Source organism: Coccinella septempunctata, chromosome 8 (genome assembly GCF_907165205.1).
Source record: "Coccinella septempunctata chromosome 8, icCocSept1.1, whole genome shotgun sequence".
NCBI classification, from domain to species: Eukaryota; Metazoa; Arthropoda; class Insecta; order Coleoptera; family Coccinellidae; genus Coccinella; species Coccinella septempunctata.
This window is the reverse complement of record NC_058196.1, coordinates 26363845-26388697: the sequence shown is the minus strand read 5'-3', so window position 1 is coordinate 26388697 and position 24853 is coordinate 26363845. Positions and strand designations below refer to the sequence as shown.

The 24853-nt window shown below is 36.4% G+C and overlaps 1 protein-coding gene across 2 annotated transcripts; it reads left to right on the top strand.

Moving 5' to 3' along the window:
- Window positions 1-262: 262 nt before the first annotated feature.
- LOC123319385 (homeobox protein Hox-C4a) lies at window positions 263-23522 on the top strand. 2 transcript variants are annotated; one of them, XM_044906306.1, is made up of 3 exons: window positions 263-1734; window positions 10658-10690; window positions 22170-23522. In XM_044906306.1, the coding sequence occupies exons 1-3, from the start codon at window positions 1005-1007 to the stop codon at window positions 22799-22801; spliced, it is 1395 nt and encodes a 464-aa protein (XP_044762241.1). In that variant the 5' UTR covers window positions 263-1004; the 3' UTR covers window positions 22802-23522. The 2 variants fall into 2 exon arrangements, with proteins under 2 accessions (XP_044762241.1, XP_044762242.1); XM_044906307.1 differs by lacking the exon at window positions 10658-10690 and having other exon boundaries at window positions 266-1734.
- The last annotated feature ends 1331 nt before the right edge of the window (window positions 23523-24853 follow it).

The window sequence follows — 24853 nt, the reverse complement described above, 5'->3', positions numbered from 1 at the left end:
ATCGAAAGCAATAAACAAAAAAAAACAGAAAAAGAAATTGAAAACCATTTTTGACCTTGATGAAAAAACTGGTATAAAATGTTAGACAACTGATGGGCTTTTTAACAATAATAATTGCTAGACTTTTTAGCAAATATTTATATATATATATATATATATGTGTGTGTAGGATTAACGCCTGTCAACTTCCTTATAAAGCTTCACTTCTCAAAAATATTTCTCAACAACGAACTTACTCTCATCTCCAAAAGATCCTGATGATTCGATTCCCATTTCCCGGGGAAGCATGGCACGCTGAAGGCGCAAAGGACCTTTTCCCTACCGTCCTATTCCCCACTGGATATTAGAAAAGTCCCGTGCCAGAAGAAGGTGGGATAACGAAGGAGCAATAAGAGGCACTCTCACGCCGAGTGGGAGGAGTAAAGAGTTAGCAACTCGAAAACGTTCCTTCCGAACACACAGTCCATACGAAACCGTGGAACCGAACGCGCTGCAGCTAAGGTTAGACGAAGATTAAATAAAATTTAACTCAGTGACTATTTGCTACACTTAGTTGTTTAGTGAAGGTTCTAGTGGTAGTGATTAAAGTGAGGAAAACACTGATGCAAATTTAGTGCATACTCTTAGTGTGACGAGTAGATGAAATTCGTGACGTCATGAACTTGAGGATTGCATTTATTTAGCAAAAGTACGTAGCAAATAGGTTGGGATATACCCGAACGCTAGCAAGAGTACACGCTTGCTTCCCCTACCACCGTTTAACGGCGCCAGACAAAACGTCATCCATCATGGTCGATGACGATCTGCGCGGGGATTGGTAGACTCGGCGTCACGTGTACTGTTAATTGGCAACGGTGGGCGTGTCCGGGCATCAAACCGGGGACAAGAAGGGGAACTGAAAAAAGGCATAGTATGCGCTGCGAACCCCCCGCGTGTTCGAAACTCTCCACAGGCTATCTCGCATAGATCACAGTGCTCGAGGAGAGAATTCCACAGAAAAATTAATGATCATGAGCTCGTTCCTGATGAACCCCGTGTCTGGTGCAGCCTTGCCGGCTAGTTATCAGCAGGCCCAGCATTTGTCGGGCGTCGTGGTAGACCCCAAGTTTCCTCCGACGGAAGAATACAGCCAGAACAGTTATATACCGTCCTCCAGCAACGATTTCTTCGGCAATCACCACATACCGCAGTCTCAGCATCACCTTCAGTATGGCTACCATAACCATCACCAACAGGCCTATGGGTCAACCCCTGTGCCCATCGCTAATGGAGGGTACGGAAGCTACGGTAACTATTATCACCCCCAGATACATTCGCACCACGGGCCTCCCATACATTCTCACCAGATCAGACCGTCCATACCCCTGCACGAAAGCCAGCAGTCCATGGTGCCTTGCGGCAATCACCAGCCCCCGGTGTCCAGTGCGAGTGGCATCCTGCAGACCTTGTCGGACATTCCCTCGAACGTTCCCCAAAACTCTAGTGATATAGTGAAAAGCAGTGTGTGTAGTCCTGGATCTGTTGGACATGGCCAGGATTCTAGGAGTTCCCCCCCTGGTCCTCACAGTTTGCAGGAGCTCGGCCTGCGGATGGAGGAAAGTGTGTCTGACGAACATGAAGACTGTGATGATGGACAGGGTAGTTCTACGAATAATGACGAAGAGGAGGAAGATGACGATGGTAGTGATAGGCAGATTTATCCGTGGATGAGGAAAGTGCACGTTTCTGGAGCTTGTGAGTGTTTTTTCTTTCATATTATCCACACGAATCTTTCAAGTGCCATACGAAAAAAAGTAGTTGGTATTTAGTATTTTTATGTATGTCTCCAGACTACCAAATAACTGAATCCAATTATGGAGTATAATAACATACGAAATCTTTAAAAATGGCCTGCCTACATGTCTTGAAATATGAGTACCATTGGATTTGATACATTTTGTTATTTGGTTTGGCCAAGTTTGGATGGAAATCAACAAATAGTTATTATTGAACCAAAAGAACTGATAGCCGAGCCTGTAAAAGCTAGCAAGTAGACGAAACCATACAGACAGTATTTCATATAACTCTCTCTCACATAACTATCCATTCTTGATTATAATGAACACTAACATTCAAACCACGTACCTAATTCACTCGTGAAATCTAGCAGATTTAGTGAAGAATTAATTTGACAACAGCAAATAACAGTTATTGTCATGTTATCGTCAAATTCTGTATTTCTAAGATTGATTCAATCGCCCTCCTATGTGGTTTTGGTATCTGGTTTTGGTATGGACGAACACGAAAAGAGTTTGCGGACGAAAAGTGTATGCGGACGAAAAGTTCTTGGCTTCAAAAATCGTGGACTTTTCGTTCGTAAATCAGTATACTTAAAATGTCATTTTCTGTTTATGTCGATGAAAAACAAAATTCATAATCATTCAATCAGAAAGTTATGAAGTTTCATATACAGGGATATGGTACAGGGTTGTAATGCTGATAAAGTGGCTTCATTGGTACTATTATACAGGCTAGGTTTCCAAAATTGTAGAGGAATCGGTGAGGGTGAACAATAATGGTTTTAACCACCGAAAAACATGAAATTCAAATGGCAGTCTCCTATAGTTTTGATACATCGTTCAAAAGCCTGCCTTTTCAATGAAATTAGGAAAATTGAATCGTGAGACCAACCACGAAATCCATTATTAGTGGATTTTGGACTTCTTGGCCACAATAACTGAGAATAAGTTTTTTCTCTTCAATTGGTAGTGAAATCGAGGGAACAGCTAGTAGAACCAAGAGTTAATCATATGTTTATCAATAATCTATTTACATGACACAATAATTTGAGGTTGTAGATTTTACTTATTCTTGCACGTTTTCTCAATGAGTTATGATAATTTAACCACTATCATTTTTTCTGTTGAACAATTCAAAACATTAAGTGCACAATTCTGTCGTACCTACCCCACATCATTCTAGATACCATTTCACCGAACTTGAAATGAATAGAGGTCATCCATATTTCCCATCTAAATTTTCTCAATTTTATTATTTATTTATTATTACTATTATTTTGGTGAAAAAAGATTTCTCGCACACCAGTTTGCTATTTACTATTTCATATTTGTGCGTTTTATTCTCGGTTTCATTGTTGCCGGTTGACAATAGCGTTGACAAACCTTGTGAACAAGCTTTCGATGATATGTTTGATCAATATAAGTACATAAATAAATAAAATAAACTTTATTAACACTATAAGACACCAGAACATTTTTGAACATCAAATTACTCGAAAACGGCGCATTCTACGAGAAAACATGAAGAATACCTACACTGAGAAAAATCTTGAGGTTACAATGTGAAATTACCCACATATTAGCTGGACAGGTTACAGTTACACGGTTGGATTATTTTTTTCACAACTAATATCTGGATGTTTCTACAAGGGTGTTGCGAAATTTCATGAAAAATGTAAAACTATCATGTATATTTACAGTGAATATGAAATTTACAGAAAATATGTGTTAATTCTCTGTGATATCACAAGGATTGTAATATTCACCTGAAAAATTACAACTGCAATGCAATATTACAATAAATTTGCGAATTTCAACATGAAACGGTAATTTCACAACATTATTGTGATCTAAATTTTTTTTTGAATCACAATAATTTTGTGAATTATCACATGAAAATGTGATTTCACAACGTTATTTCACAAAGTTATTGTGATTTGAGAATTTTTATTGTGAATTTGCGAAGAAAAAAATGTTGTGTTGTAGAATTACAATGCAGAACCCTTTTAATTTTAAAATTCCTTCACAAATGTGCTTATACAATGTGTTATTACGGCGGTTGTGAAATTACCACGAAAAAATATAATTGTACAACATGATATCGCGGCACAATTTCCTTCAAGGATAGAACACTTTTTATTTACATGTCTACAGCAAGAGGAAAATCTTACGCGAAATTGTTGAAATTTATTATGGTCAAAATATTTCTCTCGAATATGGAAACAGAATTAAAAAAAAGATCAATCGGTTTCCATTAGAGCGTTCCAAAGATGCCGCTTGAAATTTAATAAACAACTGATGATCTTACGAAGGCCAAAATTGTGCTGTTCTTTTTCCGCTCCACGAAGAGTCTCATCTGAAGCTGACTTTTCAGAAGCTCATCTAATGGCAGCTCCAGGAGCTTTCCGGTGTAGATCGGTGAAGGAAAGAATTTTATAACTATTCTGTGCATGTCTAGGAGTGTGTGTACAGGATTTTTTTTTTTTTAAGGCTTCCTCCCCTCCTCATTTTGGACTGCTGCCTTATATTGATCTGTGTCCACACACCCCAATGCCTGTACCTCTTTCTAATTTTGATCCATCAGTACAACATAGAGTCCATACAGATGACTTTTTGTCTAATTTATTCATCGCATTGAGACAGTCCACAATGACGTTTATTGTAGAAATTTTTTTCTCGACTTGTTCTTTATATGAATACATTTCTGAAGATATAAATAAAATATATCTTATTCTATTCTTTGTATAATTCATATAGGAGAATATAGGTTCCTGCATTCCTCCTCAACCATAATCGAATAACAAATTCTGTCACTTGGTCAGAAAATATTTTGAGTAGGTACCTACTGCTGACAAAACTCGTAAGTCTGGGTATTTTTGTAAAATATCTATTTTAAAAATGTGTTAAGCACATTCATAGCTTGAGCGTAATATTACAATATGATTGCAAATATCAAGTCATTTTCCACCTATGCGGTACGTGACGTCGCTCGGCTGGATCCGAATTCACAGCTTCAATGGAATTTCATAATGCAATTGTAAAATCACAACTTTTATCTGCTTCCAGATTCATTCTGTGGCCAATCAAAACCTTTCCTGCAACTGGCACCTGCTCGTTGCCCAATCCCATATCCTATCGTAGATACTCACTAACTTACCCCATAACCCAATTCATTCTGGAATGATCCACTGTGTCTTCAAGAACTCTGAAGTGCGAAGAGTTATACATGGTTCAGTTTTTTGTTTAATATGATTTAGTTCTTTCAAGTTCCAAGTATTTCTGCCTTCCAAGTTCCTTCAAGGTTTCAAGTGTGTGACAAAAGTAATATATACTGGAATACTGGTAAGTAGATAGTTATAATTTTTTGAAAGCGATGTTTATTTTTTCGATTTGTGGTTTTCCTTTGGCAGATACTACTGAAAAAAATTGAACACCGCATGCATACAACTTATTATTCATTTATTCTGTATCGAAATATTGCCTATTGGATTCCTACTTATTTAATTTTTTTTTTCAGGAATAAACCACCGATACGAATTCTTTATGGAAAAACGATATGTGTTTACAACCTATGTATTCAGGAAGGCCCTCAATTTAATCTATGGAGATGTTCCGAAGGATGCATTTCAACATTCATCCGGATTCTGGAAGTAAGTCAAGCACGACAAAAGCAAGTTTTATAGAAAACAAATTCATAAATTTATCTATTCCAGAAGATTGTGTCTTTTTTGTTGGAAAAAGACTAGGTATACTTTGTTTTTGAATTTTAAGTTTATACTCTTATGATATGAACCGCTAAATAAGCGCACACTCATATCAATATTTTCAGAAGCTGATATTTCACAGTTGAATGCTTCACAATTATGTTGATTTTTTTTTATATTTTGAAAAAAATGTTTAATCATTTTGGATGATATTTGTGGTTGTTGTTTTTGTTTGATGTAATGTTTCATATTGCTTTTTATATTGAAGATTATATTAATTTCATGTTGTGGTTGTTTTTTAACTGATATAATGTTTCATATCTGTTGTTTTCCATATTGATGACTATATTTTATGGTGTAGTTGTTATTTTTAATTAATTTAATGTTTTTTTTCCATATTGATGTATATTTTAGGCAGTGATTGTGCCAAATTTAGTTCTGTACAACTTCTTTGATGAATAACAAAATAAAGACAATTATCCAGTAATTTTCATGGTTATTTCACGAAGTAATTTTAAAAGGGTGTGGGGTATTTCTACAATGGAATCTGGAATTTTAACAAATACTTGAAATTTACAATTAAGTTCTGTGAATCTGCTCTGTTTATTCACAACATTATAGTATTTTACGGTCTAATTGATGCTAAATTTCACGACGTATTTTCGCGAGAACAAGAGGTGATTCCACAATGAATCCTGTAATTTTCCAAAATTTTTTAATTTTACAATTTATTTCTGTAAAAATCCTTTGCGAATTCACAGAATAAATGTAATTTTACAGTTGATACCATAAAATTCCATTGTGATTTCACAATGAGTATTCACAGGTTTAGTTTCTAGAAAAATCATTAGAAAAAATTTCATGTGAAATCACAACCAACTTGTGATTTATATTTTCTGTGATTTTACAAGGTTTTCGTTTCAAAATATTCCTTGTGAAATTCCAGTGATTATCGTTGGTCACAAATAACCCAAGATTTTCACTGTAATTTCACTATTTCGTTCTCTCAGTGTACTTTTATTTTACAAAACATTAATCAGATATCGTCCAACTTAGTTTCAAGAGTTGGGTTCTTTGATTTTTGGTATTTTTATGGTATGTAATGGTCATAATGAGATAACTGGAATACGTGGGTGATATCTTGTGTTCAAAAAAAATTCATCAAATAAAACAATATTCCGAAACTCATTTCATGAGAGAACTAAAAGTAAATAATTTTTATGGTTCTTCAACAGCCTGTATCTTTTAAACCGAGCCGATCCGTAAAAAATGGTATAAAATAAAAGTGTTTCTTTTGACCACAAAAATCTACTGTGAAAATATTTGTACGCGAATCAATTGGAAATATGATAATAATTCATTAAACTGATGTTCCTGATACCTACTTGATGAAGATCCCTAATTAAACGGAAGTCTGAATTACAATTCACATGGGAGTGTTTTACCACTACACGTGATTCGGTATCAATAAAAGTTATTCTTCTTCTAATTACTTTTAGCCATCTGAAGGAGCTAGAAATACTTGTAGTAGTAAAAGTTCAACCTAGAGAAATACTTGTACTTAGGCTTTAGTTCAGGTATCGACCACTTACATTGATATTCGCAGAGATTCAGAAATGTCCAACAAAACATCTGATCCCAAATTTATATAATGAATCAAGAATAGAATTTTAGTGTTTTCTAGTAAATGTACATATACGTTTTCCTTTGCGAAATACCGAGTCATTCAATCGAATGAATAATCCAGCCACCACTCGAAAAGACATTGATTGAGCATTGAGAATTAGAGGTCCTTGTAACGCAACAATAGATCCATTATCGACCAAACAGTCCGTGAAGATGCTAACCACAACAAACAGTTCAAAAATCGCTTCACTTCGAACGATTGACATCTGATAAAGCGTCCCAATTCCTCATTCCCCGGCAAACGCGAAGCAAGTGTCATACGGTACAAAACCGGCAAGTGTCACTCTTCGGATCTTGCAAATCGATCCGATCTCCGGACAAAGGCCTGAAGTACCCCAATTTATAATCTTTTATCGTCCAAATGACCGTCGATTTGTAAATCTACCTCCGTGGCCTCCAAACCGGCTCTATTTACGGTGCCAGCAGCATAAACACCCATCTCGTAAACACAAACTATTGTTGCCGAGTTATAAATTGCGTTCTTAGTATCTTTTAGTGGGAATTAAAACAGGGACGTCGGTTTGGCTTGCGTTTGTCGGTCGCGGAGAGACAAATGGGATGCAATTCATCCTGGAGACCTCCTAGATTCGGCGCGATTTGGTGTACAGGACGAATACAAAGGACCTCAAAGACGGCGATGATGCGATGGAAAATATTGGGACGCGACAGTTGACGATGAAGGCGCGAGGTGGGATGTCAGGGTGATTTTTCATTTTATTGAGGGTGGATTCGTATCGGAGATGGGACATGATTGTGGCTTAGATCTGAGGGTAATTTCGATTTTAGTCAGTTTACTTTGAAACTGACTAACGTCGAACATGCAGTATTGTACAAAAAATATTCATCAACTTCGAAATGGCCGTTTTTGCCTATAGATATAGAATTCGTCAAATGGGACTAAGAAAATTGCGAAAAAAAAATTCTATACGAAATTGAAAATTCTAGAAGAAATCATTACTTTTGGCCACCAATAGGGAATACTCCTTCTGATGAAAATGATGTATTTTTTATGAAATATCTTTGAAACGTCACATTTTGAAATAACCATTTCAACCGTTTCCCGAAAAAAATTACTTAAAGCACTTAAAAATAAAAAATAAAAATGGGTATTTAAAGTTTGAAGCGTTTTGTGAGAATTACACAAACTGGCAACGTTGACTGAAATATGCCTTGATAATAAAGGACAACAAATGCATTATCTTGATGAGATAGACAAAGATGGCTGCCTATGAAGTCTGCGACGAACGAGGAAGGTAGTAAAATTTTATGGGACTTTTATGGCCGGTTGCAGTTGAAGCTAGCCAGTAAGTAGGCGCCTGTAAATCAACAGCTGTTATTTTATAAACAAGCTGATCGGACATTGTTCTTTTCATTGTCTGGTAGACGCTGTTGCCAAATCGTAAACTCGGAACCAAGCGATTTGAATTTTAAAACCTCATATTTGAAGAATAAATTTTTTTCTTTTAACCTCAAGAAACTACTGTTAAAATATTTGTACGAGTCAAAGACCCACCTTGTATAGTATTCAGGGTAATTGCAGGAATCAAGTGAATAGGCTCAAAGTGATTAGAAGGGTTTATAGCCCCGCGAGATTGAATCGTTTGTGTTTTCGTTTATATTTCCATGTTTATGTCATACGGTAATGATGTGAACCATTGCGGTTAATCTACACCATTCCACTTTTCTCTTGTTACAAAGGCGATCGGAGTCATTTACCGAGCCAGGGGAAAGTACCAAAAATTGGTGTAATGATAGTTTTCAATTTGGGGGTGATTTCGAGACATTGTTGTGATCGGAAATGAGTTTTATTGCTTCATGATAAATGGTTTTTCATTTGAATGGGTTTTATTGGAATATTTGAAACAGTTTTGGTGTGATTGTTTCGATTGGGAAGTCATGACTATATTTTTCAACCCTTATAGATGATTTATTCAAAATATTGATTTCTAGACTGATATGTTTATTCTATATAATACTAGCACACTTGGTTTCAAAATTCTTCACAATATATTATCAGAAATATGTTCACATAAAATTATAAAACTTTTTTTTTGATTATTTAGTATTACGTAAATTCAGTACCTCATGAAAAAATCAAGATTATATTATTAAGAGGAACAGAAAAACCTCTTTATTTATAACAAAACAATCCACTACGGTATTCTATATTCGAACTCCGAAATTCACGTTAGATATTGTGATATATACAGTACAAATATTTCAACAGCAGATTCTTGAGGTAAAAAAAAAACAATGAATAACATTATATTTTTGTGCTATATTTAGCTAATATTCTCACCCCCCCTCAATATTAGCCCTAATACAAAAATAAAATAATCGATTACGCCTTTAATGTATCCAAAAATTCATTGAATAACGTATATATAGGAGATGTCCCCATTTAGATTTAATGATTAACATGCAAGATGACTCAAGCCGCTGACAGACTGACAGAGCATTCTGCGGTGAATGAAAGATATATTTCAACATATTCGAAACTATTCAACAAGACGTATTGTATTACATAACACGAAATGCCAGAGACTGTATCGTATTTCGAATATCAGTTATATTCTCGTATTATGAATTATTCATTCAACTTTATGTTATACACAATACCCACTCCTCAGATAGTCACATCCATTGAATTGTTACAGAGAAATGTTTTGTGGGGATGATATTTTTTCTTTGAAAGCGATTGGGAATTTCGTTAGAAAATATTTTTCGAGAAGTCAGCGTCAGTGTTTTTTTCTCTCTCACGTCGTTTTTCCTGTGAATGATTGTTGTTAAATGTTCTTAACAAACATTACAAGATATCAGACAATGATAGCAGCATAAAATTTGCATCATGCAACGGTGGTTTAAGTGGGTGGTGAGAAATCATATTTGGCATTGGCATATACTCCCTGCATCTAGACTTTTATTGGAGCCTATATCTCAAATTGCTTAGGGCCCTATCGAGTCTTAATCCGGTCCTGCCAACCATACATAATTCACGAATTTATAAGGGAATCAATATCACAGAAAGAGTGCTTTATTGAACCTTCGAATCTCATTAGAACACCCTTTTTATCATGAAACCAAGAAAGATTTCATTTTTATTGTTGGAAGGGGTAAACTTCCACAATCCCGATAATGGCTCTCAATCTACACGAGTCGACAAAAAATCACCTAGTGGCACTAGTACCCCCACAAACGGCGATGGTAATAAAAATGCATTAGCTGCATAACACAGATATAAATAATAACATCGGCGCTATTGTAAAACTCATGACAGGGCGACTATAATTTATAACTGGAAAAGCATTAGGCCAGCAGGAATTATTCAGCCTTGTTTCCATAGACAATTTTTCATTTACGCAAGTAGAACAACGCTTATATCTAACGTCGCAATTAAGGTTCACACCTGTTTCACACTCACACATCAATCAGTTTAATTAATTGTTTCATTCGATTTATATATTAACATTTCTTTCTTGATCTTTGCAGTTTCGAATTCTAACGAAACAGCTTCGATTTCCAGTAAGTTCATATTGATACTTTTTATGCTTTTCAATTTTTGTTCAATGTTGGGGGTCTATTAAAAAAATGAAGAAGGACTAATTGTATTTCCTACAAGCTATGCATGAAAACTAACACCTTTTTGTTCTTATTATATATTGTTATTGTTTTGAGCACATCAGCGTTGTGTTTTGTACAAGTGTTATTTCTTGCAGTGAAAAATGATTTTATGAACAAAAAAAATTGCAGAATTAGGAAAAAATTGTTTCGATTGGAATCGAGAAATGGAAAACCATGCTTTTTTATGACAGTGCAGAGTAGCACCTCTTATCACTTCTTGAGTGATATTATTTTGGTACGACTTCAAATAGTTGATGATATTCATTTTCTATTTATTCAATTATAGCGATTGAAGTATGAGTTCTTTCGGGGGAGCATGAAATTTCCTTTGGGAGGAAGAAAATGTTATAAATTGTCCATGTGTTAAAAGTGTTCATTCCTCATATAATTAATTTTCGAAACAATACTGCCCAACAAATAATATCAAAACAATGTGAATGATAATAGAGCAGTTTCTAACATTCAACAGCCTAGATTATACATACTTCTTAGTCAAACAATGAATTGTTAAAATTCTTGTCCTTATATACCAATATTTCTGAAAATCGTAGAAACACTACTACCAAATTGACAAGCTACACCTTGTGTCGAAACAAATTTTGGCCTATTACCATCGAGCCGTCGGCAAAATTATTCTCTTCGTCTCTTGATTTTACTTTTTAAATCCCCGGACAATAACATCAGAATTATTGTGGATATTATTCCAATGTGTTACGTGACTTTGATTGGAAGTGTTGTTACGACTTTTCAACTATTGATGGGAATATTAGCTATTTAAAGAGCTTTTAGAAAAACAGAACAACTTTCATGCAATCCATAGCTTAGGAGTAGTATGACAACCTGATTCTTAGACGAAGTTGCAAATAGGTCATTTTATAAGGGGTTCTAACCCATCATTTTTGAGTTTTTGACCCAAAAAATTGAGATTTTCGGAATCGAGTTTTTGTGCTAGTGAGAAAGCCTTGGCAACAGTGATTATATAAAACGGAACCCCAATTGGATCAGACGAATATAACCGAAGATATATAAGATTGAAATTTGCAATTTTTTGAAAAATGTCATTTCGAAGACGAAAATCTAAACGAAGGAGGATATGCTACTGGAAATGCTTGCGATAGATTCGGCGTATTGGAAAACCTATATTTTCATACCAAACTTTCAGATATCTGACACTGTTTGAGAGAAAATCGATTTTTTTGATTTTCCACTTTTCATTTCCGAGTTCACTTTGAAGGGCTCTCTGAAAAGCGATTCGTTATTGAATCACGAACTGTTTAGTTTTCTGGAATCTACAGGATAACTTCTATGTACTCCATGGCCTAGGATAGTAGCAGGACATCCTGATTTTAAGACAGAGGAGCAAACATGTCATTTTAGGGGGGTCTAACCCCTTGCTCATTTTTGACCGAAAAAATCGAAATTTTCGAAATCGAGTTTTTGTGCTAGGGTGGAAGCCTTGGCAACACTGATTATAGAACCGGAAATCCTAATTGGATCAGACGAATATAACAGGAGATATCGAAGATTGAAATTTGCAATTTTTCGAAAAATGCCATTTCAACGACGAAAATCTAAACGAAGGGAGATATGCTAATAGAAATGCTTGCAATAGATTCGGCGTACTCGAAAACCTATATTTTCATACCAAACTTTCGGGTATCTGACAATGTTAAAGAGAAAATCAAATTTTTTTATTTTCCACTTTTCATTTTCGAGTTCACTTTGAAGGGCTCTCTGGCGAGCAATTCGTTATTGAATCACGAACTGTTCAGTTTTCTGGAATCTACAGGATAACTTCTATGTACTCCATGGCCTAGGATAGTAGCAGGACATCCTGATTTTAAGACAGAGGAGCAAACACGTCATTTTAGGGGGGTCTAACCCCTTGCTCATTTTTGACCCAAAAAATTGAAATTTTCGAAATCGAGTTTTTGTGCTAGGGTGGAAGCCTAGGCAACACTGATTATAGAACCGGAAATCTCAATTGGATCAGATGAATATAACAGAAGTTATCGAAGATTGAAATTTGCAATTTTTTTAAAAATGCCATTTCAACGATGAAAATCTAAACGAAGGGAGATATGCTTCCAAGAATGCTTGCGATAGATTCGGCGTATGCGAAAACCTACATTTTCATACCAAACTTTCGGATATCTGACACTGTTAAAGAGAAAATCCAATTTTTTAATTTTCACCTTTTCATTTTCGAGTTCACTTTGAAGGGCTCTCTGGCGAGCGATTCGTTATTGAATCACGAACTGTTTGATTTTCTGGAATCTACAGGATAACTTCTATGTACTCCATAGCCTAGGATAGTAGCAGGCCATCCTGATTTTAAGACAGAGGAGCAAACATGTCATTTTAGGGGGGTCTAACCCCTTGCTCATTTTTGACCCAAAAAATTGGAATTTTCGAAATCGACTTTTTGTGCTAGGGTGGAAAACTTGGCAACACTGATTATAGAACCGGAAATCCCAATTGGATCAGACGAATATAACAGGAGATATCGAAGATTGAAATTTGCAATTTTTTGAAAATTGCCATTTCAACGGTGAAAATCTAAACGAAGGGAGATATGCTACTAGAAATGCTTGCAATAGATTCGGCGTATTCGAAAACCTATATTTTCATACCAAACTTTCGGGTATCTGACAATGTTTGAAAGAAAATCGATTTTTTTGATTTTCCACATTTCATTTTCGAGTTCACTTTGAAGAGTTCTCTGGAGTGCAATTCTCTATTGAATCACTAACTTAACTGTTTGATTATCTGGAATCTACGGGACAACTTCTCTGTACTCCATAGCCTAAGATAGTAGCAGGACATCCTGATTTTAAGACAGAGGAGCAAACATGTCATTTCAGGGGGGTCTAACCCCTTGCTCATTTTTGACCCAAAAAATTGAAATTTTCGAAATCGAGTTTTTGTGCTAGGGTGGAAGCCTTGGCAATACTGATTATAGAACTGGAAATATCCCAATTGGATCAGTCGAATATAACAGGAGATATCGAAGATTGAAATTTGCAACTTTTTGAAAAATGCCATTTCAACGACGAAAATCTAAACGAAGGGAGATATGCTACTAGAAATGCTTGCAATAGATTTGGCGAATGCGAAAACCTATGTTTTCATACCAAACTTTCGGATATCTGACATTGTTTAAGAGAAAATACAATTTTTTTGATTTTCCACATTTCATTTTCAAGTTCACTTTGAAGAGTTCTCTGGAGTGCAATTCTCTATTGAATCACTAACTGTTTGATTTTCTGGAATCTACGGGGCAACTTCTTTGTACTCAATATCCTAGGACAGTAGCAGCACACCCTGATTTTAAGACAGAGGAGCTAACATGTAATTTTAGGGGGGTCTAACCCCTTGCTCATTTTTGACCCGAAAATCGAGTTTTTCAATCTACAATTAATTTTTGTCCGTTGTAGCAGCATGATAAAATATATATCATACCTACTGAGAATGTTCAGGTAAGCGAAAGCAATATTGTCCAAAATAACAGAAAATATTCCAATCCCCAATCCTCTCCACTCATGGACCAAAACAGCCAAACATCTGATCACGAGGCGGATGAAAGTGCCTCTTAAAAGAGAACGGAAGCTATTATTTTTTTACACTCTACTGGTGGTCATAATTTCGATAGTACTTATGCTGTGTAAGTGGCAGTAATAACTCCACAATTACACCGGTAGTTGGGGACCACCACAAGAGTCATAATCCACAATTGAAAGAATCATCTGGTCTTGACTTTCCGTTCCCAAATCTGTGCTTTATTGTTGCTTCTTGGAGAAATGTTTAGGTTCTGTAAGTGGCAACTGAAAACAGTGTCTCTTAAGAGTTAGACTTACGAGAGTACAGAGTATTATGAGTAGAGAACCAAAGATTAGATCGACAAGTTTTAGAAACTATGTGGTGAAGAAGAAGATCTACTGACTAAAGAGGCAAATCTACCCTAAGGCTTATATAATGATTAATTGTTGCCAAGAAACAAATACCCTTGTGTCCTTGGCTATTTGACCTATATGTTTAACACAGTACACTCTAAGTTTCTGTCGAAAAGAACGAAGTTTCGAAAAATAATCCTACGCCACAAGTCAGCAAATGTCTTCATCGTCTTGGTGTCTTCTCCGAAACCTCCCCGAGGCCTCGGCAGGTACCACAAAGCCCGAAGCAGCGAACTCCTGTTGGCAACGGCTCTTTGCCGAAACGATGATGCTGCATTTTATCCACACAAACAACTAGTGCAGCAGTAGACGGAGTCTGGGCAGCGGCAAGGTCATGAACAATATTCAATGATTCGGGCCAAACAGTTAATTGAAAGACGAGGATGCCCGCCAACCAGGTCGTCTACAAGCATGATTTGCTGTATTGAATTAGGCAGAATCTGGCTTTGGTTCCGTTTATTCGATTCACGACGGAATACTGATCGTGATTGTTTATTTAATCCTTCACGTGTTCGGGTTGTATTACTATAGTTCATGAATATCAATGAGAAATGTCTTCAATATTGTGTTGTTATGAAATATCCAGGAATCTTGTAGTCCTGGCAACTTATGTCTTGGTTATGAGAATTTTTTCAAGACTAGTTTGAACCCTTGGCTTCCTTCATTTACGTTTCCATCTCTATAATGATACTTACTGTCAGTTTACTCCCTAATCGATGAAGAAATCATCAATTTTCGTAACTGACGGACGAATGGCCTCTACATTTATACAAATGTCAATTGGAGGAATCCCAATCCTATTGGTAATGCAAATTATAGCTTGTTCGGTTTTTCATGGTTGAAAATGCATTCATTTCAGAACAAAATTAATGAGTCACATCATTTAAAGTATTCTCCATCGCTGGCTATTACTTTTTTCCACTTCTTAAGCCATTTTTGAATTGCATCTCTAATAAATCCTCATCTTTTGAGATGATCCAAGGTCAGAACCAATATTTCTGCGAAGAAGTGAGCCAGTGACCTGCCAAACCTTGCTGCATCCGTCGGAACAACCACTCTCAAGGTGCAATATCTGGAGAATAACGCGGGTGTGGTAAAATTTTTCACTTGATCGTTTATGGATATTTTTACGACTTTTCAACGTGTCACAGTTAACTTCATGAGGTAGAGGTAGCCCACATGATTCTTGAAGCCCTTCGAATCTTCAAAGAGTACCTAATGTCTTTGAGTTTTTTAGGCTATTCTGGGAGAGGTTTGACTTTAACGCTGCAATCACCATTCTTGAAACGTCGAAAGCAATCTCTAAATGTTTTATTAGATGCAGCATTTCCCCCATATATATCCACAAGCATTCGATACTTTTTCAGCTTTTTTTCAATACAAGCAGGTTACTCGAACCTCTGGAAATGCTGTTTAGTTAACACATACTCTGACATATTTAACCCAGTTAAACACAAGGTTTTGTATGGAATTTGAAGCGATTTGAACTGAACACTTTGGACTGATATCTTACCTTCTTGGAACCACCAAAATTAGCTGCCACTATGAGAAGGTAATCACAGTAGAAAATTTCGAATCAATGTTTCAGCAAACTGGAAAGGCCCCCCCCTAAATTCCTACAATTTACAGAAAATTCAAAGGTCGAATATTGAATAATTGTACAAAATGAACCCCAAAATTTACTTCGAAATCTATTGAAGACTTCTGCTATATGTATTGTCCTCTCTCTACACTGATTCTTGCACATCTTGATCTGTTCTATTTTCACCAAAACCGCGGAATCAGTCACACTTGAATCTTACTCAATTCCCTGAAGAATAAACTGTAATTCACTCGAATACAATCGTGGGAATCAGAGACTTCATGGCATGATTGATTTTGCTCAATGTTATCGATCAACAGAGCAGAACAGAGAAACTAAATAAGTCTCTATAGAAGATGCTTCTGATAATAGTGATTTTTGCTCACGTTTGGTTTGAACAAACTAGTTATCTACTCCTGGATGGAATGAATCTTCTGTTCTACAAGCCAACTATACGTTTAGGCAATCTCGAACCACAGATTTTTCAAGTATATGAACAAGTGCCAGTGAACGATGTTTTTTGTAATATTTGGAATACTGTGGACCGAAAGAGAGTACATAGAGTACAGTGGTAAAGTGTCCAGAGTCTGGATGCTCTAAGTACAAAAGTTCTGTCGAATCGAGACGTTCTAGATGTCCGAGATTCGACTGGTAGTACTCAGCTGTTCGGCGAGTTATTCTGACGTGTTTCTCAGCTGTCAGTTGTAGAGAATATTGCCCAGGGAGTATCATTGAAGCAGTGAGAGATCGCCCATAACAGGCCGACGCTTCAGGGAACCATACGTTTGGTAATACTGGAGTCACCCAACAGACATGAATTCATGGCGAATCCTTTCAGGGTGCAACTCCTTTCCACCATGTTCGGATTCTAGATAAGATCAAGGGTGTTCTCCACCAAGCTCTCACAGAACACGTGCATCGGCATTATTTGCGGAGTTAGCATCCCCTCATAGTCGCAAACAACAGCGCCGTCGCTTGGCGTCGTGACAATAATAAATTAATACCGCGAACAGACTGTTCCACGCACGTATTAGGGTTGCGTATGTGTGTATCGACATATCTGAAGCTGGTGATTGACGTGAACTTCATCAGAGTAATGGAAAAATTGAGTCCACAATGCCTTGCCCTCATGAGTGCGCTTCATTGTAAAAGGCCCCCATGCAACGTTGTCACGTCACGATGTTTCGAGTTTCAAGCTCAAGGTTTTTATCCTTTATTAGTTATATCATTGAGTACTCAGAGGTTATATCTAAGAATGGAGTGCAAGGCTGTTAGGTTCAAGGCGATTGAGAATTATTTATATACAGGGTAATCAGGGTTGGATTTTACTAGGTTTGAATGAAATTTAGGTGTATAAAAATTCATCGTTTTATAAATAACAACTTACGAGGATATATTGAAAAATTCTTAGCCTACTATAGAACCGAACAAAATTTTGATGTCGAAATATTTTATTACTCAACATATTCTCCTCTTAATTGGATACATTTATTACAGCAAACCTGCAACGTCTCTAGACCTTTCAAAAAAAATGTTTCTTCTTGCTCTGCAAACCAGACCTCCACAGCTTTTATGACCTCCTCGTTGGAAGAAAATTTACGACGTCTTATTAAACTTTTTTTCAGTTGAGGAAAGAGATGATAGTCGGATGGAGCCAAATCTGGTGAATAAGGGGGATGTTCTAGTAATTCGAAAGCTAAATCACGAATATTTTGCATGGCAACATGAGATTTGGTGCAGAGGCGTTGTCCTGCAAAAACAAAACACCTTTGGATAGCTTTCCGCGTCTCTTTAATTTTTTCCCGTAGAGTGGTCAGTAATGTCGAATAGAAATCTCCGGTTATAGTTCTACCCTTATCCAAAAAATCGATCATGATTACTCCATGGCAATCCCAAAAAACTGTGGCAAGAACTTTTTTCCAGTAGATTTTTGAACACGAAACTTCTTAGGTCTTGGAGAACCAGAGTGTCGCCATTCCATCGATTGCTGCTTTGTTTCTGGATCGTAGAAATGTACCCAAGTCTCATCCATAGTAACAATTCGGTTTAAGAAGTCTACATCGTTTTCAAATCGAGCACAGATCGAACGCGATGCTTCAACCCTTGCACGCTTTTGGTCAACATTCAAACATTCGGGGATCCATTTTGCAGCAATTTTTCTCATGACCGAATCGACGTGAACTATATGATGAACGCGTTCGTATGAAATTTTCAGTGCTTCAGATATCCGTTTTAGCCCAATACGACCGTCTGATAAAATCATGTCATGAACTGCATCGATATTTTCTGGGACTGGCACAAGAATGGGCCTTCCAGATTGGTCATCATCTTCAATGGAAAATTCACCTCTTTTGAAGCTTGCAGTCCAATTTTTCATGGTCGCATACGAAGGACATTGATCAACAAGGGTATTAAGCATATCTTCGTGAATCTGCTTACCTCTTAACCCTTTTAAATACAGGCACTTGATGATGGCTCCATGCTACAATTTTTAGATTTTCACAATTCCGGTGGCCATCTTCTTTCTTTCAATTTATTGCGTAACGCTGGTTTACTTTTTCGACCTCAAACTTCACACTGATAGTTCTAATGAGTTATTGTTCGTTGCTATGGTAACGCAATATTGTTTTATGCTTGGAACTGGTCTAGGCTAACTAGATATCATTACATCCTCGCAAAAGACAAAAAACGCGGTCAATAAAAAATGCCGTGATAACTCATTAACTCCAGCCTCAAAAATTCCCATCAAAAATGAATCGCTCGATAAATCATCAATAATTCATCTCCAAGACGAATCCCATTCACGAGTGACCAGGTAGGAAACATCTGTTACTGAAGACTAATAATTATAGCTTGGAAACCCAGACCACCGACGCCATCGTCTCCTTTCCAGCCAATTAAAATAGTTCCACTTCGTAGTTAATTCATGCCGGCTATGGCTCCTAATAATAGAATCCGATGTCTTCGCCTTTGACTCGTCAGGAAATTCGTACTTTTTATGCGGGTGCTCCAGTATCAACTAGGACTAGATTTACCGATGATAGATGATGTTCTCCAGCAATTACTTTGTCATTCTGGCTATAGCCTCGCTTTGTTTTGGTTCGTGAATGATGGGGGGGAAAAATTAGTTTGGTTGGTAAGACTCCAACAAGATGATTTCACGGGCTTGTTTGTGAAATAATTTTTCACCTCTCGTTGAAGACCAGAAAGAAGATGGGTCATTGGATATCTCTACATAGGTGCACTCATAATAGCCCTTTTCAATAATTTTGGATTTATGATAATTTATCACCTTGATGAAAAAGTTTTTGCTCTACAATTTTTGAAGAAATCTAGCTTAACTGCTAGCTCAACATTAACCCAGCCTTACCCAAAAGCTAATCGAATCAAAAATGATTCGGTACATCATATCTGAGACCCATTTCAGTCATGGTGTCATTGTGTGCATTTTTTTATAAATGTAATCCGCAAGCTAGGAGAACCGTACCAATGTTTATCAGGAATTGTTGGAGAAATTGCCAATTCAGCCAGCTCGAAGTCAAGAGTCGAGAGGATCAAATCTATAATGGAGAGTCTGATCACAACATAATATAAGGCTAATTTTTGAAAATTGGAAAGCATGTTTTACCCACCAATTGTTGAAGAAATCGATTTTCATTCAGAATTTTTGATAACATAATAATTTGTGACATATTTTAGGCTAGTTTATTGTAATGTAAAAATGTTCTCCAATACTTGGAGCGCAAAAATATAAAAGTCATTGAAATGAAATAAAAAGTTATAGTAATTATAATGAAAAGAGAAGACTAAATCGAAATCATTATAATAAGAAAAAACATTAAAATGAGTTAATAGGACAACTCCAAAAGCACCTAGCGAATTTTGTCCATAATAATATTGAAAAAAGATATGTATTTTAGCAATTCGACATAGTAGCCACGGAAAATTCTCTTGGGGTTCTTAGGTGAGGTTGTCTCCTTTGAAGTATATACAAACCATTTCAACAGGCAGAGCCATGCCCGGAATGCTATCTCGAAAAAGAACGAAGAATTTATGATCCCAGATATTCTAATATTTCACACTTTTGCTAAAGTTATTTGGAAGATGCTACCCTTGCTCCTCGACTTAAAAGGATTATCTATTCACTGCGCTTGAGCTCAGTTTCAGCCATATGATATTTACAACCTTATAGGTGTGTCTCATGGTTTTCTAGCAATCATAAATATATCTGGCTTCTGTTTAACTTGGGAAGTAGTGCTCGAAGAACTTGAGTGCAAAATTTTCAGAATGTCCCATTCGAGCTAAAGTTCGATGCGATGAGATAGATCTGTTAAAATCTGAAAAAATAGCAGTCCTATCGTTTCAACCATCGACTGGGTGAGTCTTTGACTCGTACAAAAATTTTAGCATTATATTCTTGAGGTCAAAAGAACCACTTTTTTCCCTTACCATTTTTTTCGCATCGGCTCGGTTTAAAAGATACAGGCTGTTGAAGAACTGTTAAAAAATGTTATTTTTGGTTCTATCTCGCAAATAATTTAATCGAATGATGTGATTTTCGGAATATAGTTTTTCATTTATTTGATGAATCTTTTTCGAACACACGTCTTTCGGTTTTTTTATTTTGCATATTACGCGCCATAAAAATATCAAAAATTCAAAGAACCCAACTGTGGAAACTAAATTTGACGCTATCTAATGAATATTTGAGCGTTTTGTGAAATGAAAGTAATCTTCATATCTTTTCGCATAATGCGCCGTTTTCGAGTAATTTGATGTTCAAAAATTAAAAAAAAACTGAGAAATTTGAAAAATTGGGTACTTTGGCTGAATACAACTCTGTTTAGAAGATCCAAAGATGTGTCAAAGATTTAGCTAGTTATTGTGAAGGGAATTTTTTGTTACAGCTCATTATGAAAACTCAAAATGGCCATATCTTTTCATCAGAGCTGAATCAGGAAAATGGTATAGGAAAAACGTGTTTCTTTCTACCTTAAAATGCATAAAATTGAAATTTCAAGAAGTTTTACAATCTCATCCTATAATGAAAAAATAAATAAAAAACCAAGCAATGTCAAAATAACCTTCAACTGCAAAAAGAATCATTAAAAATTCAATTGATGACACACATTGACAGTATAATTGAACTCTGCATCAGTGAAATTCAGCGAATTAATGCATTTTGTATGAAAATTTCGACCAGAAAATTGCATGAAAACCAGCAAAACAGCCAGTGAAGGTCATATTTTGTATGATGCACTTTCACATGTACTTTATGTACCAAAGAAGGAATCTCAATTAAAACAAAACGGTGTCTTCTATTTAATTAGAATTTTGAGGCACCTTTATGTGAAAGTTTTGACTTTTTAATTCACTATTTTTGTTTTTTCTTGTTTATTTTATTGAGATATTTGTTATTTCTTCGGTTGTTTGTAGTTGAGTTTCGGTTTGTTGGACCTAAACTTGGGAGGGTTCTATATAGGCATGATTTGACGACTGCAGTAAAAACAGTTTATTGATCTATTGTTGTCAAAGTAACTACTACATGTTTCGGCTTTTCGCCATCATCAGTACTATTTTCTTACAGATGAAGTGAGTAATAAGACTTTTTCTTTTATATTTCCTATTGATAATCCACCTCAAAATGGATTTTCGTCAAATAAATAAAAAATATTAGTGGCAGACTAAATACTGGTACAGAATTAACAGTGACCTGAAGCCCTGGTCTACTTGAATTGTCTTGATCCAGATATAATTCTTATAAATATGAATATACAATTTTATAGTAGAAATTCTCGGGAAAAATCGAAAACAATAAAATAAATTTTTTTTCTCTTTGTTCCAGCAAACGGAACCTTCGCGCCCGGCATGGAACCCAAACGGCAACGCACAGCCTACACGCGACACCAAATCCTCGAGCTGGAGAAGGAATTCCACTACAACAGATACCTAACCCGTCGACGCAGGATAGAAATCGCCCACACCCTAGTCCTCTCCGAGCGTCAAATCAAAATATGGTTCCAGAACCGCCGGATGAAGTGGAAGAAAGATAACAAATTGCCGAACACGAAGAACGTAAGGCGAAAAACCAACCCCGCCGGCGTGACGACCACGACCTCAAATAACTCCTCCAAGACGGCGGCGGGCAAGGGCAGGGGGAAAACACAGAACGGCACTCTCGGCAATAACAATGACAAACGGAAAAACAACAACGCGGGCAGGGAGATCGAGGGTCTCAGGGAGAACATGCTCGATATGTCTCTGTCCGGCCAGATTCCTTCGGGCCTGGGCCACTCGCACGCCCACCCCATGGCCTCGGCGGCCGGCCTGCACCATTCCTCCATGCTGCACGGGCACGCGGACCTGCACATAGCGGCGATGGGAGGCATGGACCCCCTGTCGTCTTCGCCAGGCTGCGGGACCATGCAGGGCGGACCGCCGGCGATAAAGTCGGACTACGGCCTCACGGCCCTGTGAAGGGGGCCGAGGGCCGTTTTTGCTCAACCAAAGTGATTCAGTTTAAGGGTTCGGATTGAGGCGGGCTCGGTGCCGGTTCGTGCTGGCGTTGCCACGTTTTCGGATGAGGGAGATGTGAGGGGAGAAGATGCGGTGGGTGGAATTCGAAGGTTTTTGTTGATTTGATTATTGTAAAGTGATTTGTTGGTTTTGTTCATCGGGAAAGGTTTACATGAACTCATTCAACTCTATGACATCAAAAGGCAAAAAATTCGTCTGTAATGTCCTATCAAATGACTTTTCTTGGTCTTCTTCAAATATTTCGTAAAAAGGATTACAATTGCATGTTTCATCTGAACAATAGCGCTATTATTGATGTTTTTCCGGCTCGGGTTTATATAAAAAGTAATTCTGAAATATGTGATCTGGAATTGAAAGCATTTAGTTCGAGTAAAATTTAGAGAAAACTGAAAATGTCTGTGAATTTCCTTCCAAGAAATATACAACTACTTGAGTATGGGCCTCACAGAATGATTTTTAGTTATTAGGTATCTCTAAAACTTTTCAGATTCTGTTCTTTGATATTTAATTGAATTAAATTAAAATCAAACCAAAGTGGATATATAAGATTAAAATAACTTCACAATACTCTGCTTCCTTGTCATGAAGTTTCAGCATTTTTCCATAAGGAAGGAGATCTTGATGAAATTCAATAAGGTGTGCTGTTTCAAAATAAGTTTAACCTAACTGAACCGAATCTAACTAAACCCAACCTAACGTAACTAAACCTAATCTAACCAAACCGAACCTAACTAAACCCAACGTAACCTAATCAAATCTAACCTAACTTGACTAAACCTAACCTAACTAAACCTAACCTAACCTTACCTAAGCTAACCTCACCTTGCGCTGAATTTCATTTTACTTGAATACAGATCTACAATATGAAAATTTTCGAAAATAATTCAAAGCAATTACGTACTCGAGGGCTGTATATTTCTTAGAAGGCAATTTCTCACTACTTTTATATGTTATGAAATTTTGATCATCATTCATTTTTCTCAGTTTCACTAGGTAAGCATCTTTTTCTTATACTTGTTTTCAGGTCTTTTATTCATTCAAAAGTTGAGATTACAGAAACACGACAAAATTCGTTGAGTAAGAGTTAATGCTGACCATGGTTTCTTATTTGATTTGTGTTGCTCTGACGAGCTCCAATATGACCGAAACTAGGGTTGGTTCTCTTCTTCGACCTGTTCAGCCTATTCTAAAATGCACTTGATATAATCATCATTGTGCAGCCGACAGTAATAAAAGAAAAATGAGGTTCTCCTAATTTTGTCTTGAAAATTTGTGACTTAATGGGGAATTCTCCCCTATTTGGGTTATCACTGCATATGCAAGTTTAAACTGAATAATTATGAGTTTCATTCATGATTTTTCAAATGCACTGCGGAAACTATTCAAAATCATTTTTCAAATATGAGGTTTTAAAATTTAAAACGCTTGGTTTCAAGTTTACGATTTGGCAACAGCACCTTCTAGGAAATAAAAAGAACAATGTCCGATCAGCTTGTTAATAAAATTTTACGACCTTCCTCGTTCGTCGCAGACTTCATAGACAGCCATCTTTGTCTATCCCATCAAGATGATGTATTTGTTCCCCTTTATTATCAAGGCATATTTCAGTCGATGTTGCCAACTTGCGCAATTGCAATGAAACGCTTTAAATTTTAAATACCCATTTTTATTTTTCATTTTTAAGGGATACCCTTTATAGGCTCCACCTTGTCTGTACGATGGAAATATTATTTTTCAAATTCAAATTATTATTTTTCGAATTCTCATCATTCGTTTACTTTTACAAATACATCACAATTGTTTAGTTCATTAATTATTCCAATTGAGGTAGGCAAAAATAGATCGTTGCATCAGTGTACTACTTCAGTCGGCACTAATGTTGAATAAACGAAACAATAGATTCCAAACAATGCCGATGACTATAATGTAACCAAAAATTTCATCAGAATTGAACATAATAAATTTTAGGTACAATTAATTGATTATTTATCA